The sequence below is a fragment of the Strongylocentrotus purpuratus genome, unplaced genomic scaffold, assembly GCF_000002235.5.
Source record: "Strongylocentrotus purpuratus isolate Spur 01 unplaced genomic scaffold, Spur_5.0 spur5_scaffold_15, whole genome shotgun sequence".
NCBI classification, from domain to species: domain Eukaryota; kingdom Metazoa; phylum Echinodermata; class Echinoidea; order Camarodonta; family Strongylocentrotidae; genus Strongylocentrotus; species Strongylocentrotus purpuratus.
Window position 1 is genome coordinate 27,931,949 of NW_022145600.1, and position 19,862 is coordinate 27,951,810.

Genomic DNA, 19,862 nt, shown 5'->3' on the forward strand with positions numbered 1-19,862 from the left:
TGCCCTGATATCCCCAAGCATAAGGGGTGCTCATTGAGATACCCCATTTAGTAATGCGTGTATTATCAAATAACCCATTTTCTTTTTATGTAAATATTGCGCAATGCATTTCCAGAACCATATTATTTCCTTTTGCTCAGTTCCTGCTTCATCTGATAAAATCGTTGGCTGACCTCTTACGGTAGTCTTCTTGCAGACAGCTGACGAATTATTGTCAAAATTATTACCCATGGCGATACATAAGCAAATCGCTTTGTGAATATATATGAGTGACCTTTTCTTTTATAAACACGATATAGTATTCAATTGCGACATATATTCCTTAAGGCCTTTGTGGTCAGGATGTCAACGTGTCATACAGAGCAAGGGAATTCCCCTTTTTGAAATAGATATTGCAGGCTTCTTCAGGCCAAGCACAGCAAGCGGAGACAACAGGTTCATGCATGTCAGCTGTGCAAATTGAGCATGTGTTATGACTCAAATAATGTAACTTTTTTTTTCTCGCACCATATTCTTAAAGGTAAAGACCAGTTTTGGAAACGGCTCCATTTCAAAAAAATGAAATGGAAGCTTTTATTACCAATCATGTGAAAGAATATGTTTTGACTAATACATGATGATACCGCCTACTAATTGATATATTTGGTAAATTATTATATCTATCTCGACTGGATAGATATATCAATTTCGATTTATTTATGTTTCCAACAAAACATTACAAATTAATTATAAGCATTTAAAACAAATGTAAGAAATACATGTTGGAAACAGAGGGGCCCACTAAAAAGCAATGCCTGTACAAGGGTAGTCCCAGGCGCGTACGCAGTGGGGTGTTTTAGGGGTCAACCCCCCCCCCCTCAATCTTTTTTTTGAAGAAAAAAATGTGTACTCCATAACCCTCCCCGCCGCCCCCCAATTTGTTTAGGAGTTGCCATTGACAACAAACTCATATGGGGAAAACACATTGAGTTAATTTCCAAGAAGATTCGGTCTCAAGTCGGTGTTATGAGTAAGCTCAGAAGTTTTCTACCATCCTCTACCATGCTTTTTTTAATACTATACCCTCGTATATCCCTACCTAACGTATTGTAATTTAGTGTGGGCGAGAACGTTTGATAAATTATTATAGCCCCTTATCATACTTCAAAAGCGGGCTGTTCGGTTGTGCTGCAACGCTTCCTTCAGGGCGCACACTTCATTGTTTAAATCCTTAAATTTACTAAAACTTCCAGATATTCTTTCTCAAGGGACTTCATTATTTATGTATAAACTCAAAAATGATTTTTTACCAGTAACGTTTTATGACAGTTTTCATTTGAACTCAGATGTCCACTCTTTTAAAACAAGAAAAAAGAATGACTTCCATCTACCGAAATTCACTAACTCATTTTTGCAAAATAAATCAATTAGATATCAAGGTCCTCACAAATGAACCCCATGTTAAGTCATTTAAAGGGTGTTAAGAACCACAACGCGTTTAAACTTAATCTGAAAAGAACAATACTTGCCACCCAATGATTTATTGAAATACATAATTGATTAATATATTTTGGTAGTAGATTGTTGGTCATAATGGTGGAATAATGTTGTTTACCCCGATTTATGGAAAGATTTTAACAATGATTTATTTCTACTAGATCTAGATAATAGTATACATTCTCAGATTTTACTGAATAATAATTTGTGAATGTTTGTTTTGCGTGACTGCTAAAGCATGTGTATGCTACTATGCTAATCAACTAGGGGACCTACGTCCTTAAGTCATAACTGACAGTAATGAGGATTAATGCTTCATAAAAGGGCACTAATAAAGCATATCGACACGGTTTTGATCTTGGGGGCTCACAGTAACGAGGCCATTGCTTAGCCCGGCACTGAATCATGACTGTACGCAGCGGGGGCTAGGGTACGTCGCCGCCCCCACAAATACAAAAAAACTAAGAAAATGTAATACATTTTCAATAATTCATTGCATTTTGCCCCGACCCCTAAGATTTAAAAAAAAATCCTCTATGTGGGCATGCCTTGACCCATAATGCGTTGCCCTACAGAGGAATTTTTTATGTTGGGGACCGGGGGAAAATGCAAAAAATTATTGATAATTTTTTGCATTTTCTTTGTTTTTTTGTATTTGTAGGGGCGGCGACGTACCCTAGCCCCCGCTGTGTACAGTCATGATTCAGTGGCTAAGTAATATGGCCTCGTAACTGTGAGGCCCCAGAATAAGAACCGTGTCTATCAGCTATATTAGCGCCCTTTTGTAAGGCATTACTCCTCATTACTGTCGGTTATGACTTAAGGACGTAGGTCCCCTAGTTGATTAGCATAGTAGCACATACATGCTTTAGCAGTCACGCAAAATAGACACTCGCAAATTATTATTCAATAAAATCTGAGAATGGATACTATTATCTAGATCTATTAGGAATAAATCATTGTCAAAATCATCCTATAAATTGGGGTAAAAAAATTATTCCACCATTATGACCAACAGTGTATGTAACATTATTATTATTGTCAGTGATCTTGTTATGTAATATTTTGTCTTTTGTACTCCCATGTCTACTTCTGTACATATTCCTGTGCCCTTTACAGAGATACAAGTATTTATTGTTACTCCAACCTCTTCCCCCCCCCCCCTTTTACATTGCTGTTAGTTATTTCCCATAGTCAAATAATTTTACATTACTTGTGTGCATATAATTTTTGTTTACAAATCACATTGCCACTGTGTAACATGAGCGATAACCTCGATTGGAATTGGGTCAATTTACGCGTGTTTCCTTATTGCCTATTCAGGAAACAGGAATGCGTTGTATTTTTATCACTTCAGTTGATTTCCCCACGCTCTGTCTGCACAATTCGCCGACTGGGTGTCTGGAGTGGGCGGGGTCGGGGTGTGAGGCGATCTGTCTTACCCGCCTGTTGCGTGTGGATTGTGTGTGTTGGGGGGGGGGGGGGGGGGGGGGGAGGATGGGGGGAGGGGCGGTTGTGTGTTTGAGTGTTAGTATGAGAGTGTTGAGGGTGTGTGTGTGAGGGGGGGTAGAGCGGATTGTCTCATTCCTCGACTTTGCTCATCCAACCTGTTGGTGGTCTGGAGTTTCCATTGTACCTGTCGATGGCTTATTTTTACTCCTTTTTCTTCATTTTGGGCCCAACAAAATTTTCTGTTTCTGATGCAATGCTATCTCGAGGTTCTTGCTTTTGTACTTGTAATTGTTATAATTCTGATTAGTTCTATTACGTCTACTCTGCCTTTTTTTTTCTTCTTCTTTTTTTCCCAGATCATCTCAATCGTTTGTAAATATCTTAATTTGTCATTAATTTCTTTTGTAGCACAGCATTTGTATTTTAGGGAAAGTTTGTATATGTTATGATTTGATTTCTTAATAAAAACATAAATAAAAAAAATTAAAAAAACATTATTATTATTGTATTGTATTTAATTGTATTGTATCAAATTTCATCGTATTGTATTGTATTGTATATGTTTGTTTTTTATGTTTGGGATTGCTTGTTTACAAGTTTTTAACTTATTTTAGCAATCCCGGTATTTATAATGATTTCATTTGTAATGATTTCATTTTTATTTTTTTATCTTTTGCCGAATAAATGTGAATTTGAATTGAATTGAATCAACTTTTTTGGGGAAATAATATTTTCTGACGTAGATGGCAGAATTACATTAATGCCAATATGCCTGATAGAGTAGTTTGAAATCCTTCACAATATAATGTGGTATGGTACGGAAGCTTAAACGTGCAGCGAGAATGCGACTTGTTTAAGACGAAAAGGCGAGAAGGCGAGTTGTTAAAACTCGCCAAGGCGTCTTGTTTAAAGCCCCACTGTACTACTTATAGCTCTTTGCTCCCTCTACATAGAAAACATTGCCTAATCGGTGACCATTGGTCCCCCATGATCCTCTTTTTCTTATGTTAATTGAGAGCTGAGTTGATGAGTTAGTCACCTGTCAGTGACCACCCTGGGTGGTCTAACTTCTCCTGGCCAAACAAGTACAGAAGGGCTTTAAGACGAAAAGGGCCTATAGACTAGTGGTGAAGGTGAATTTTTAGAAGTCACCTTCTTGTCTCTTGATATCTAGGATCTCTCGATCTGCTTACTTGTCCACTATACCATTCCACATGCATAAGGTCCGTGAAATGCATAAGGTATTTGCCTCGAAAAGCATATGAAAGGTTAGATTTAGTAAATGAAGGAAGAAAGACATGATGATAATTACCAAAGATATTGACAGTAGACTTTCATTTGAAAAAACAGAATATCCCTAGTACACTTTGTCCATTTGGAATTACTTAATGAAACGGATCATTATGGATAACATTTAACGAGGGATGCGAAAGAACCCAAATTGTGTCACACCACAGTTAATATCACAAATTTTGCTTGTTAATCAGATGTTTCTGGAGTCTGAGTTGATATTGTTAACATTTCTATTCAAGGGCACAAAGTCAATGCAATTAAGTCAGCAATTGTTTTCGGACCGAAATAACAACATATAATTGGGCTATTCCTCCAAATTCATTGCTTCTGACCAAACTTGGTGCAGTTGTGTACTAGAGGATTTTTACCAGATTTTGTTTTAAAGTTGCTGCTCCATCATCCATGACAGCAAAGGATAAATAAATATTGACCATCAGACAGAATATTTGTTACTCTTTAAAATTATATATATAATTTAAGGTCGCACAGGTTATAACCTTTAAATGGGAATATACCAAAGCTGGGTATACCTTTTATTTAAACCAGCATTATTTTTTTCTATATAAGGATGAAAAGGAGATGAATAAAGTGTGCAAAGGAGATGAATAATGGTTGAAAGATTCATGATTGACTTGAAATCATAAACAAATAAGTGCCCACATTCACAAAAGTAAACACAAAATCAATTTTTGTCTAAATGATTCGTTTGTTCCTTTATTGCTAACATTTATATAATAAATGAATTTAAGGTATTTGTACAAAATGTGCATGATGTAGGTTTTAAATAATATCTTCAGGCTGTACAAACGTCTTAATGAATACATTTACAATATACTGTATATCCACAATGTGCAAAAACATACAAGTATAATGGTATAATTACATTAGTCTAATCTGTTATTACATTAGTCTAATCTGTCAAAATCATGAAGCCACGTACATGTAAGTGTATAAGAAAGGTTTGGACTCTTTAAAACCACACTGTACTCGAAGCACTACCACAAAAGCTGTAGCAATATCGTCCCGTAATTCAGAAATTATGTATTGGGTTACACACTTTTGGCAAGTCGACCATGAGATGCCACTGTGCAATACTGACAGTACGAAAGGTCAGAAAGTTCATCAGTTCAGTATCGCTTTAAGGTCAAAGATAGACATCTACTGTCCCTATCATAAATAAAATGATTCCAATATGAAATCTAAAGGGAGGTCGAACCTGATATTTATTTGGTTTTAATAAAAGCAGAAAAAATAGTGAAAGTTTGAGTAAAAATCCGATAAAAAATAAGGAAGTCCAATTTTTTAAAGTTGCAATCGATGAAACCAAATTGGCAACTATGTTACATATCTTGTGAGGTTCCCTCCCATGTATTAATCAAACTTGAGAGTTTGATCTTAAGTTTGATCATTACTTGATGAGCCATAGACGTACGCTCAATATTAACTTTACGATCAATCAAAAGGTGTTATAATACATTGCTCTGCAGTACAAAGAAAATCATTTTCTCTAAAGATTTTGTTTAATCATACCTGCACCATACATACATGCGTGTACCTTGTATAATAATTGCAAATGTGTTTTTACATACACCTGTATATGTAACCCCTGCATGAAATGAATCTACTCCTTCATAAATTAAATTTTGAACAATTAAAACAAAAAGTAAAAATACATCGCTTTAAAATTGCACATTGGTACGTCCTTACATCATTGGCTGTTAAGTGTACGAAGCACATCTTAGATATGTGCATACATTAAATGACATACATGTACATTAAATTTTCTATGGATCTACTAAGAAGTAAGAACCAAGTGACAGAGGGCAGAATGTCTCATACTTTACCTTTTATACACTGTACATCAAAGTTTTGTGAAGAACTTGATGATGAATGAAATAGATGGCCCTACAATAGCTTGGATCTGACTGATTGTGAAGGAAAATAATATATTCGGTATTCATTAACATGAAAATTCCACTATTTGGTGACCAAATACGTTGGCCTTTTTCCTGAACATGGAACACAATCGAAAAGGCCTTAATATCTTGAGTGGGTTTTCTTGTAATGATATCTAAAATATACATAATATTCAAACAAATTATTTTACTATGTGGCATCAATGTGACCATACCATAACATATGGAATGCATTTACTTTGGGGGGGGGGGGGGGGGGGGGGTTCCAGATAAAATATACATTAACTTTGGGGTAAATTTTTAGTACTTGAGCTGAGGAAGTGACCAAGAATGGGCAAACGGGATGCCACTTTCCTTGTTCTCAGTGTCAGTGTATCAACATAAAGGTAATCCAAATTTAGAGGGCTGCTAGTCCAAGCTTTGTTAGTTTAAAAATTCACATGAACCTTAACAATAGAGAGGAATTCCTCAGCTTTCCATCGATAGCTCACTTGCATCACCGATGTACCACATGACTGAATACATTGTTGATGAAGAAAACAGGTATGAACCATGAATTCCATATTTTGTAAGTTTGAGTAAATGGATGAAAGGCCGAGATGAATTCTTTCACTGATGTCACAACTGATCCATTTCTTTGTCGTTGAACATGGCCACTACGTATTTGGTCATGTGTGTCATTAGTGCTGCAAGTAAAGTATCAATGAAAAGCTGAGGAGTTCCTCTTTCATTTGTACATGTACATATACAAGTGTCAAATTAAATTAGCTTGGAATATTAACCCTCTGAATTATGATTACCTTTATTTCGATATACACTGTACATGTACATGTGTGAAGGATAGTTAAAATGTACACATGTACAACACACATACAAATATTTCAGGAGCATTGACATTTTTCCAAAACGACATTTCTTGTAAAATAAAAGAAATTGTCCTATTTCTATCTAGCTTGATTGGTTTTGGAAATTACTGCAAAAACACAGTACTTCTATCAACATGAGCGTTAGAAATAAAGTGACAAAAGTGAAATTTGTTTTTGCCTCTAAAAATATTTACTATGTGATATATTTCAAAAATGTACGAGCTGTATAGTAGGTTAGATCTTTCCTTATCCCTTCCTCTCTCTTTTCATCCCTCTCTCTCTCTTTCTCTCTCTCTATCTCGCTCGCTCTTCCTTTCTCTATCTTCACCTCTCTCTCTCTCTCTCTCTCTTTATGAAGGTAATGACAAAAATTTGATCAGGAATGGTATTCTTAAAACTGTGTTGTCTTTTATGTTTGAGAGATGTACATTACATATCCTGATAAATCCAAATTAGAACACGTCATCTCCTGATTTCTGCACATACATTGTACATCATCATGTACATTGTTTATTGCAAAAAACAGAGAGAGTCAATTTGTTATGACATTCAACATACCTACATGTAACTTTAATAGCTTTCAGAACACCACCCCTGGAGGTAGTTTCACAAAGACCAAGAACGACTTTAAGTTGGACATTACTATGGCAGGCCGTTCATGCCACCGTTTACTCTCACCATTTACTGGCATTGGTTTCTCGATGGACGTACAAATCATGTTTACAAATCTACAGAATTTACATTTTTTGATAATTCATTATTGAAGGAAAAAATATTATCTAAAGATCAGAATGGTGAGAGCAACCAGTGGCATGATTGTCCTGCTATATTTAAGTCCAACTTAAAGTCAATCTTATTCTTTGTGAAACACCCCCCTGGTCTGTATTTAAAGCACTTTTATGGGTAACCTTTGGAACATTAGACTACATGCGCATCAAGCAGCTTACAGGTATGTCTCTGCGTATGGCTGGTCAAGGAGCATTTCTCAGTCATTCAAACCATCTCAGCAGACTCGGCTAGTCACAAAATATTACCGCTCCGAATGATAAACCCTGGCACATCAAGGATTGAAGCCAGTCTAGCCAGACGTCTCTCATTCTACACATGCCTGTCTCTCAGAACTTTCTTTGACACATAACCTATAGCAGGCAGCTGAATCAGCATTGGAGATGGAGCATGGTGTTTAACAAAAGCCAAAACACCTGTCATTCGTTCCATCGACCGTACGGTCCAAACCAGCACCAGGCCATTATGTAGATCATTCTCTTCCACCATAATGTGGTTCCAAGATGCAAAAGTGTTCTGACACCAGCAGAACTGTTTGGTCCTCCACGTGTCAATCATGTGTCACTCACATGCCGTTCAAGTTGACGTGATGATCTTGGCTGACAGGTTTACCTTGATCCCATTTTCGAGCTGTACATGTAAGACAATTATAACAATAATAGTAATAATAATAATAAGTATTATATACCTCACTTAAGAAATCCAGCCATCTGATTGGTCGAAATTGCATTCATAAACTTTAACTATTCCTGTAAAATTCCCGGTAAAATTCCAAACCCATGTAATAGTTCCAAAAAATAGTTCTAAAATCCCAGTAACCATGGTTACCGGGAAAATACTTCAGTCTTGGTGAAATACCCATAGGTTTACATGTTCAAAAATGGTCTGAGCGATCGAGGATACCATACGTGTGCAAAGAATTGGTCAGTAATTTCAATACAATTGAATCTCGATCGATCTTACCAACAATTTTATCTTGCATTATTGACATGAAGACGAAAATAGCTTCCAAAAACAAAAAAACAACATCTGCCGATAGATCTTGATCTAAGTTCGTGCCAATATGCATTGCAAAAGTAAAAGAAGGGCCCGTTTAATGGAGCAGCCACGAAGCATCCAGCACGCGAAGCCGTTTTCAATCCATTTTAATTTATATATTAGAGAAAACTGCTAAGTATGGTAACAGAGCGCGATGGCCGAGTGGTCTGAGGCGGTAATTTTAGTTACAACACCTTTTGTACGCAAGAGATCGAATCCCATCTTCGACAAAAGTTTTTTTATTTTTTAGACTATTTTTTTTTGGCATATAAAAGTATTAATGACTGCTTTAATATTCGAGAAATAGTTGTTTTTATACGCTCTCGGGAAGGTTACAATTGGGCTATTGCCCTCCGCACGCCTCGGGCAATAGCACAATTCTAACCTTCCCTTGAGCCTATAAAAACAACTATTTCTCTCAAAGCAGTCATTAATACTATATTATTACTGATGAATAAAAATGCTAATCATAGTAGTAATATTAATAATAATTATATAAATAATAATTGTAATAATAATACACTAATAACAATAACAATATTAAATATTCCATTTAGGGCTCATATCCAGGATGCAAGGTGCTCAAATATTACCCTAGCTCTAGCTGTTCTACTGATTTTAGTGCTCACAAAATTTAATGACTGAACACCAAAGTAAGGAGTGGCATGCAGATTTACATGTATATCTTGTCAATGTCCTCATGTCTTGCCAAAGGACAGTAGTGCCATGCAAGGGATCCAACCCATGAGGGAAAATTTCTAGCCAACTCTTATCACCACTAGACTATGAAACTTCTACATTTCATTAAAAATCATGATCATGTATGTTACAAATTACCATGATTGTTAGAACTTACAGACGTAGTATGATTCTAGTTGTTGTCTCAATCTGACCTGCTGAAGTTCTTCTTTATATCTGCTGTTCATTAAATCTGTCTGATCTCTTGTTGTCTTCTTCATAGTTAGCATTCTCACAATCCTTCCCTTGTTCCTAAAAACACAAGTAAGAAAAGAAGACAGAGGAAAAGAAGCTTTAAAAATGATGGCTTTAAATATGGATATAAATTATTCTTTATGTTGCTCAATTAAAAAAAATACTCGCAATTGTAAGTGACCCTCCTCCTCACTTTCCCGACATAATGCATATAATGGGAAGGGGGGAAAAATCTGATTTATCATTTAAGCTATGGTCACAAATCTGAGCAGCGACCGACCGACCGATCAGTAGCCTGCTCGGTCGCTGCTGGAATTTAGGCATCGCCCAGCAATTCTCGCTACCCTAAATAGGTACGAAAATCTCGAAATTCGCGAGACGAGGTAATTTTCACTCTCTCGGGTCGTCACTACAACTTCCGGTATAGAGTCCCATCCCGCTGGCGCTAGCGCCTGTGTTCGCTGTGCAGAGTTTTCACGCACGCTAAAATCGATGCCAATCAGTGTAATTTGTACAGATTATAATATGCAATGGAAAGCTTCGGGCAGAATTAGTGACTTTAGCACAAAAGGCCGTTAAACTCTACCGTGAAAGAGAGGGTTGTGATCACGAACGCCTGCACAGGAAGCTGTAATGTCGAAAAGCTATCCCATAATGCAATGCGCGTTTTCAGGATTTTCCCCGGATCTCGGCAGAATCGCTATTTGGGGTAGCGAGAATTAGGTCGGTGCCCGGGCGGCTACCGCCCAGGCACCGAGCGTATTTTGGGCGGCGAGTGAAAAGTGAGTAGGCGCCGCCCAAATTTTAACTCCGCGCTAAAACTTCAGCGGCGACCGAGCGATGCCCTAAAAACGAGCGGTGCCTGGGCAGCCGCCGCTCGGTGGCCGGGCAGCCGCTGGGCAGCCGCCGGGCAGAATTGGTTAAAAACTCGCCGAGCAGTCTACTTTTGGGTAATGTGACCATAGCATAAGGGCCAAATTTCTTTCGAACAACATACACCGTCAAGACTAAAACCAACAAGAACAGCTCCTCAATCTCTTTCTTTAGTGGGCTAATAGAAATCAATGAAACTTATAGTATTCATATGTATCTATGCACTTCAGTCTGGAAAGAGAGGGAGGAGTAGTACCAAATTAAAGAGTTTTTTAGAAAACACATGCCAGGAAGCACCGACAACAAAGTTTTTTTTAAGAGAGAGAGAGAGAGAGAATTGTAGGAGAGCCACCGGAACATGTTCATTATCGCTAGATCTAATCGTCTTTAAATTAAAAACAGTGTTCCTTATTGCAGCCATATTTTAAACTGTGTTACTGCGCATAAAGGAAGATGACGTCATCCATTCACAGAAACAGTTCAAAATATGGTTGCAAGAATTTCAATACGGAGCTCAATTTCGAAGAAGAAAATCCGTAAAAAAAATCTTAAATTCATCTAGTTAATCTGGTTAGTGGAACCAATGTGTATTAGCCTAGGACTAATTTTCTAGAATAAATGCATCGGATATGAATCCGCTAAAATGAATTAAAGTCCAAACAGTTTACAGAATAACAAACGAAAGAGACAGCCTGAACTAAAGAGACTAACTCTTTAGCATGCTCAGAGTCTTATCCGTAATACAAGAGTTTGCGATGTCAGTTCCGGCTGAAATGCAATAGCAAAGACATGCGATATCTAGACGTCTAGATCTAGACTTGACCTACACGTAAAAAAACAAACTTTCTACACGCACATATGGATGAATCGTCAAGGTGTAACAGGGCCATTAGTTGTGCAACGAGTCAATTCAGGAATGAAGAAACTCGGCTTTAATACCTTAATAGACTCTACTTACCCCCCCCCCCCCACCCTCCTGTTTTTCCTGCGCGCATACGGTACGGCCTACTGCGTATACAGTGCAAGTCAAAAAAAAAGTTTACACCTAGAAAATTGCTTAATACTTTCAAAATTATTTATGAACAGTAAATTATTATACATCTTATGAAAGAGTATTTTATCCCAAATCGTTTGGTATCATGTTTGTGTGGTATGTGTTCACGCTTGGATAAACAGGAGGCATTGTTTGCGAGAGTGCAAAAATCGACTTGCGCCAAAGTTCCTAATGTGATGTTTAGATAAAACAATTGGGATTTGGGTATTAAATCGTTTTTGCAGATCCAAATACCCTAACAAAATTAATCATGCCACACATATTAATATCGAATATCAACGAACATTTGTGCGCGTGTGTGTGTGCGTGTGCGTGTGTTACTTTGCTTCTGCAAAAAGCATATGCAATGCACTTCATTTGATACCTTCAATTCATTCTCTCACTCCGCCAATCCCAACATATAGGTCTAGACCTAGGTCTAACTTGTTAGGCATCACTGTCTTTGGCGCAAGTCGATTTTTGCACTCTCGCAAACAATACAATGCCTCCTGTTCATCCAAGCGTGAACTCATACCCCACAAATAAGATACCAAATGATTTGGGATAAAACACTCTTTCATAAGATGTATAATAATTTACTGTTCATAGATGAGTTTTAAAATAGATCTAATTAGCAATTAATTTGACTCACACGGTGTACACACACACACATAGGCACAGCACAGACAGGGAGACATGACATGACATGGCCATGGCATGGGCCCGATGACCGACAACTGCAACTGGACAATTACAAAGCTAGAGCTAAGCCAAAAAGAAACTTACTTGCGAACGTAGAAAAAGAACCATAGCGACACAACAATGACAACCATGTAAATGTTAGTTGCTTCATTCCAATGATCAATGTGTTCCTCTGGAGGAAGTCCGTGATTTTCATGCGCCATTTTATGAATTAACCTAGATCTAGATCTAGATCTAAGTTTTCTTTTCTTCGCGTTGATGTTTTGTTGTTATTGAATTAGAGTTGTTGTTCGTTTGGTAGTCAAATTTGACTAGACCCTATTGTTGCCAATTTCATCGCATCTCTTGGTAAAATTATTATTTTTTCTTTCTTTTTCCAATCTCATTTTAATATAATATTAGTCATAGTCTACAAAAAATAAAAACAAAAAATTATTTCAAATTAAATGTTGTTGTTGTTGTTGTGTTTTGAGTTATTGGCGATTAGTCAGTGATTTGACTATTGTCGCCAAGTTGTTGTTGTTGTTGTGTTTTGAGTTATTGGCGATTAGTCAGTGATTTGACTATTGTCGCCAAATTACTTTACGGCACGTGTTATATCTCTCAATTTTGGATTTTTTAAAAAATATATTTATTTCGTTTTATATTTATCTATCTTTTAAGATAGTATCGTAAAATAATATCGTAAGCAAAACATTCATGGGCTTTGTTAGTGTTTCTTAACAGTACGTGCAGATTATTTGTTATATCACATACACACCATACATAAATATGTATATAAGATAGCACCTACACAAGCTTCTATATTCAGTAATCTTATCATACCTTTTATCATTGTGAATTGTAGGGTATTCTGAAGAGACAAAATAAAAAGGAAAACAATCCATCAGTTTTTCGAGCAGGTCTAGCGCCATCTCTTATTCAAAGCATAGCAGCAAAGCAAAATTGATGGAACTTTAGTGGCAAGCATAAGTGGGCCTAAATATGCGGAAGGCCATCATTCTTTCTGATAAGTCAGTTTAAAGGTCGGGTGACATCCAAATATTAGTTGATTCCTGTTGATCAAATGTGCAGGGCTGCATACAACTCATTTTAAAATATGTTTTTAAATAACTTTCTCAGACCTGCTAAGCCCCACCCTAAATAAGGTTCCAATCTCATTCATTTTGTGACATCATCAGTCAATCATTAGTGAGCTAACTAGAGACAGTGGTATGTAACTTGCACATGCTCACAAAAGAATTGCATTATTTCATACAATACCTCCACATTACCTTTCTTTTCCTGGTGATGCTACAGCACTGACATATCAACTCCTATGTTGGTAGTGCATGGTCTATTGTAAACAGGTGGTCATAGCTTCAGGATAATATCTCAGCAATAATCTCGGCATCTCGCTAATTAAAAGTGAAAATCTAAAATCCAAAATCCCGCACAAATTATTGAATCATTTCGCTTTTTCAACCAGTGAGCACTTTCGAGAAGTGCTCCTCCCTGGAGCTGCTTAGTTTGTTTTTAGCGGATTTTGCCCACAAGTTCTTTTCCAATTTGCTTGTTACAAACTGATTCAGTTGGTTTTAAATTTTTTTAAAGCTAAAGAGGCTGGAGGACAATAGGAAGAATATAGGTCCACAGTGATGTACAAGAAAGCGTGCAACTTTTTAAAGAAATTAGAGGAAAAATAAACAGCTGAAACTGTGAAAGCTGTTACTAAATGATTATGGGAATTAAGGTATCTGAAAGTATAAATGATTCATGCAAATGGAATACGGAAAAACATCAAATGGACTTGTTAACATTGTTTAGATAAGGTAGTGACTTTAATGCTAGATGTACACAAATGTTTAAGGATAAAGTTGAGTTCTGGTCGTGCAATTAATTGCATTGTGAAAGAAACGTTGTGGAATTGATCAGAAAAGGTTGATCATCTAGCAATCAAGTTTATTGGTGCATGGTTCTGGAATCATCAAAATGATAAGCAATTTGGTCCAGTCTTAATACAGTTGCAAGCACTGTACACAGAAAATGTATATGGGACTACATGGGACTACGTGGCATAAAAATCCGTCTCGATTGTTATGATGTTACATGCCATATTTAGAACATTAAGGCATTTGAAGATCGAGCCATGCTTTTCAGGGAACATTTTTTATCTGATGTTCTTCCTGACTTGCATTATACAATGATAGGCTAACGCTCACAAATTATTTGTTCACCTCTTCCCAGAACTCAACCTTTACTGGAATGTGCTAGAATATTCCTTAGTATATAATTAATTCATAAATCTGAGATCTGATTTTTTACAAAGTTAGTCAATGTATTGTTTTATGACATGAAGTATGCGATTCATATTTTTATTTATATTTATATATTTCTAATGTTCACCTTATAATATTCATATTTGTTTTGCAATGTATCTTTGAATTTTATCAGCATGTACATAGTTGTTTTCTATTTCAGCACCCCCCCCCCCCCCTCTCTCTCTCTCTCGCTCTCTCTCTCTCTCACTCTCTCTCCTGTTTTCCCCATCTCTCTGAATCTTTTTATCTCTCTTTCATTTTTAACTCAAATTGTTTAATTGAAATATTTTATAAGATTAATAGTATATAGTATACATATACAAGCTCTTCATAGTTATGCAGATTGTCGTGTGATATCTTGAAATGTATACTTGCTTTTTCCAGCAATTTACTCATGTGCAATTCAGTTACTTTTTATTGTGATATCTCTTGAAATGTATAATTGTCTTTACAATCAATGTTTTATTCATGCGCCATTCAGTTAATTGTAACTGCGATACATGGAAATGAATCAATAAATACCATTTATCTATCTATTTATCTATCTATCTAAAAGAATGGTATAGGCCTATATACTGGAGGGAATGTAAAAGAAAACTTTCACCTATAACGCGTAACATAAATAAGGGGATATCTAGAGGAATTTTATGTAGGCTACACCGCCAAAACGGGGAGTTATATGATCGAATTGACATTTCGCAGGGACTTCAACTCTGAAAGATTCACAATTCTTTTTCAATTATTAATGTCTCATTTGTCAAAAGTTTCCTGATGGTTTTCTTCTCTGCTTCGGTTTAGGGCAATGCTTTTAGAGGAGTTACAATCTAAAGAAACCCTATTCTAATGGGAGGGCACTGTGGTATGTTGTGGAAGGCTTTAACTGATTATCATTCGAGAAGTCCTGGGTCCGCGACCATAGCTCAGTGGTCACTTCATTTGACAAGGTGTTAACTTAGCCTTCCCGACTCAGGTGTCTAAAAGTATTACCTGGCAATCTTAGGGTATAAGGATAACTACGTCTCTTTCAGGAAGATGATAGTGCAGACATTACCCATGGTATACCATTTTGTTTCATTACTATGAAACAAACTCATATGACTGCTAATTAGGTTGTTCGGTATCAAGTTCTCTCGTATACAGATTTTTTTTTTTGCAAGTACAATTTTTTAATGAGTTATTAAAAGCAATGAAATATAAGTTCTGAGTATAATTATTTCCATATACTGTACGTAACAGTTACAATATGATTTTCAAAAATAAAGTTACATGTTCAAGTATGGTAGTTAATTATTACGTATGACTTTAGTTAAAAGCATTTTCTATAAATTAATGTAACATGCAAATATGTGTCAAAACGACGATCAGAAAATTGTATTAGGATGAAAGTACGAAACAAAAGGTCACAAATTCATGATAACTTTAGCATAATGTTTTGAAAAATGATAAAACATCCAATACTTGTATATACTTTTATCTGTGAACTATATCAAAATCCAGCGATCAACGGCTGCGAAGATATATTTTAATAAACCTTGAATTGAATTGTATACGGAAAGCATACGTGTATACCTCTTTATGATATGAGGTTTTTTTTAATACAGAAACAACAGAAATATGACAATCTTAAAAGCTACGAAACACTACTCTAAGAAAAAAATACCATGACTGTTGACATTTAATTCTATAATAATTTACGCAATTTTTCTCATAATACGGTATTCACGTGTGCACTAACTATTATTGTAGTTCATTATGGCAATTTCATTGACTGATTTTAAACGTATTAGTACAGAAGACTTTAGTTCAAAGCATAATATTGTTATAAGTAAATGTTACATCCAAAAATGTATCAAATTCAACGATCACAAAATAGTCAGTTATTTCAGGGAATGGGTAACTGCATGCCTGCCTTGTATTAGATATACGAAAACGCATTTATTTCGTGCATAATTACAGCTCTATATGAAGAAGAAAAAATAAACAGCAAAAGAATTTTCATAGTAATGTTTCTACACATATCTACAACGACAAAAAGCGTAGATTCGTCGAGTGACGATCTGAAAGTTCTTATCAATACAATAATGTTGAACGTTCTGAGTTGCGACTTCGCGAGCCCTTTTAGTTCTTTCTTTCTATTTTTCTTTTGCCATGTGCAGTAAAATCTGCCCTAGCGACATCCTGTACAGTTAGACTACCTGTTTGTAAAACCTACATTTAACTTTATATAAGACTTCATTCATCATGCATTTCCTATGCAATACTAATCATTGAAAAAACGTCTACAAATGGAACTTGAACACAAAGACCATCTGCCTATAAAGAGCACTTTTCGTATCCCCCTTGGGTGGTCTTTAAACTCAGGTTTTACGGTAGCCCTAAATTATCTATTTTCTATTTGTATATTTTGTTGGATTAGGCTCAAAGAAAGTGATACGAGTTATATCTATATTTTAACTCCTCTTATTATTCATTGCCCTCGAAGATGCACCGGAGTTCGTGTTCCTCTACAAACCGATCTTCCTCAAGCCGCTCCCGGATTTCGAATGTTCGGTTCCGCATGCGATCTTCCACTCCTGGGCCCCCGTCTACAGGCCTGATTATGAGAACGGCCTGCTTGATAGAACTGAGAAAGAGAGGAGGAGGTTGAAAGATAGTGAGAGAATGACGACATCGGAATGTTTTTTTGTTGTATAATGAAGGCTAGTATGAAACTTGAAAAGGATGATCTCTGCTGGTCGCCAGATATGCTAATCCGTGTTCACTACCCCCCCCCCCCCCCATAATCAACAACTGATGATAATTGAGGAACGGGGGAATAGTTATTTTATTCTACATATCCCTGTGCTCCATGTATCCTTCACTGATATAAGTTCCCTGGTCATGGGCGCAGCCAGGGGGCACATGTGGGCCATATGACACCCTCTGTTAATCCATTAGAGAGGATAAAAAAAATTCTTTTAAGGAACTAAGTGGTCAAGACCTTAGCAATTCCCCGACCCCCCCCCCTCTTCCCTACGTCAGTGTGTGTCACTCAGTGCATTTGTGAATTTATGTGTCAACTATTACCCCCCCCCCCCCACAACAAAAATGCCAGGTTAACAAACCTCGGTCAGTCCCTTGCCGCGAAAGGGTGAAAAGCTTTTTTCTATGAAGATAATTGGTTTCGCTATTATAGACCGACGTCCCACTAGGCCAACTTTTTTCTATCTTCATTTTAAGTTAGTTCCTTGTTTTGATCGTCTCGGGAGCTGACGGTCTACTGGGATTACCCCCAGATAATTATGTGTCAACAGTTATAGGTTGGCGGGGGGGGGGGGGGGGAGTTGTCCAGGGTTGAAAGTCGGGGGGGGGGGGGGTAGTCGTCTTGAAAGGCAAAGCCAATAGTAAGTTTGTTAAACTCAAGGAAGCCTCTTGCCATTCGAATCCTAAATACCAGGATTGAGAGTCAAGTAATTGACCACGTTATACCGCGACATGTCTTGCCAAAAGACATTAGTGGAAGGTTGGGATTCGAATCATGAACACTAGAGTTAACTAATAATTATGTTAACGACACCCCCACAGACCCCCCCCCCCCCCCCCAATGAAGGCTTACTTTGGCTTACTTCGAATCATTGGGTCATCGCATCGGGTCGGGTGGTCGCGTTACCCAACCTTTGGTGAAAACATTCCCCTTCATTCATGAAATGTCGGGGTACTGTTAAGGAAATAAACCTATCTCATCAAATGGTCTGGTCCATGTAACGCGACCTCCCGACCGGACGCAATGACCCGGTGATTCAAAGTAAGCCCTTACTTTGGATCATCTTCTGGTACCAGTTCTTTTATCTGAGAAAGCAGAGACTCCATTTTTCGGATGCAAACTTCAGGATCCCAACGGTTCTACAAAAAATAAATCAAGGAAGTTAGTGGTGTCAACTTTTTTGAAATGTTGGTCAGCACACAAATCTTGGTCGGCACACGTACACTCCTCAAATTTTGTTCTCTAAAAAAAAGATACAAATTAGTATAAGTAGAACAGATTGCACATAATTATTGGTGATCAATTATCATTTACTGGACAAATTATAAACATTCAGACTTTGCCTACAACTCATTCCTCAAGTACGATGTTGGGTAGGCGTACTGATGAGAGAGTAGTACTTTTTGTACACTTCACGAATTGTATTCCAAAACATAGTGTTGGATTTTAATATGTTATGATACTTTGAAATCAAAGAAACCTAAATCTTGCTGAATATAACAAATACTGAAAAGCTATGCAATCATATATGATTATGAACAAATGGGACAATTACACAAACACATGACTCGAATCTCTTAGCTATAGAAACAAAATATATCTAGCTCTATAAAATAAAGTTATTCCCTCAATGTTACCCTTGTTACCTTAACCAGTATTCATTGTTACAATAATAGGATTGCTATGATGATACCTACCCAGTTTAGGACGTCTTGCCCCCCCCCCCCCCACTCCACTCGTGCTCAACTAGTCATTTCAGAAAATTCGCCTCTCTCGATCGAGTACAAGCCGACAGTCAATTAAAAAAATATATAAATAATATCAATAAAATCACCTCAGTATATCCAGACGTCGCCAGATCGGAGGTTTTTATGGGTTCTATTTTCTTGATGGTATTTTTTTTGTCGTTTCGCAACCCACAGCAGATTTCTGGAATGCCCGCAATCACATTTGATGCCCACCATGCTAAGGCCTTCATACTGCCGTAAGGAAATATAACAATCAATAAAGAGAGAAAGTTGGAGGGTTAAATAAGATAAATTTTAATTTTTACCACAGCAATCCGAGAACATTTTAGTTTTTAAAAAAATTGTTTTCAAATTTTCTTTGCGCGACCGATCTGGAAATCTCTTGATTTTTACCCTTAAGACCCAAAAAGCGAATACCTTCTTGGAGGTCCTGTGGAGAAGCCCTCGGACGCTCCTCAAGAGAGCCATCTTGAATGATAGAAATATTTAATCAATCCTTGAAATTTGCACCGCCCCTATTGGTTTATTTCGTTGGAAATCAATTCTCTCGCCCACACACACTCTCTCCAAAGGACGAATTTATAGAACGAAGAGTTGTCTTGGGAACCACGCCTCTCTTTAAGGATAAGGTCCAGGGGCCCATCTCAGGACCCCTGTACAAACACTGCAACTGGTGACGGCAGTTGTACATAATTATTGTCAA

At 37.0% G+C, this 19,862-nt stretch overlaps 2 protein-coding genes across 2 annotated transcripts in view; both read right to left on the reverse strand.

The window, feature by feature from the left end:
- Positions 1 to 7,786: 7,786 nt before the first annotated feature.
- LOC115924207 (small integral membrane protein 19-like) lies at positions 7,787 to 12,581 on the reverse strand. The gene is made up of 3 exons (XM_030986105.1): positions 12,453 to 12,581; positions 9,684 to 9,817; positions 7,787 to 8,419 (listed from the first exon to the last, which is right to left on the reverse strand). Exons 1-3 carry the CDS (start codon positions 12,569 to 12,571, stop codon positions 8,355 to 8,357), a joined length of 318 nt encoding a protein of 105 aa, XP_030841965.1. The 5' UTR covers positions 12,572 to 12,581; the 3' UTR covers positions 7,787 to 8,354.
- A 3,364-nt stretch (positions 12,582 to 15,945) lies between these two features.
- LOC105445276 (decapping and exoribonuclease protein-like) overlaps positions 15,946 to 19,862 on the reverse strand; it is a 31,572-nt gene continuing 27,655 nt past the window's right edge. The window contains exons 5-7 of the mRNA XM_030986108.1: positions 19,246 to 19,390; positions 18,465 to 18,550; positions 15,946 to 17,291 (exon numbers count right to left, since the gene is read on the reverse strand). Of these exons, the coding sequence (XP_030841968.1) occupies positions 17,132 to 17,291; positions 18,465 to 18,550; positions 19,246 to 19,390 (391 nt within the window). The 3' untranslated portion in view covers positions 15,946 to 17,131. The remainder of the gene's footprint in view (positions 17,292 to 18,464; positions 18,551 to 19,245; positions 19,391 to 19,862) is intronic.

Coding starts and splice junctions, on each gene's coding strand:
- LOC115924207 (XM_030986105.1), bottom strand. CDS start 12,571: ATGGCGCATGAAAATCACGGACTTCCTCCAGAGGAACACATTGATCAT. Junction 9,818..12,452: donor TTCTTTTTCTACGTTCGCAA/GTAAGTTTCTTT, acceptor TTGTGTTTTTAG/GAACAAGGGAAGGATTGTGA. Junction 8,420..9,683: donor ACTAGAATCATACTACGTCT/GTAAGTTCTAAC, acceptor TTACATGTACAG/CTCGAAAATGGGATCAAGGT.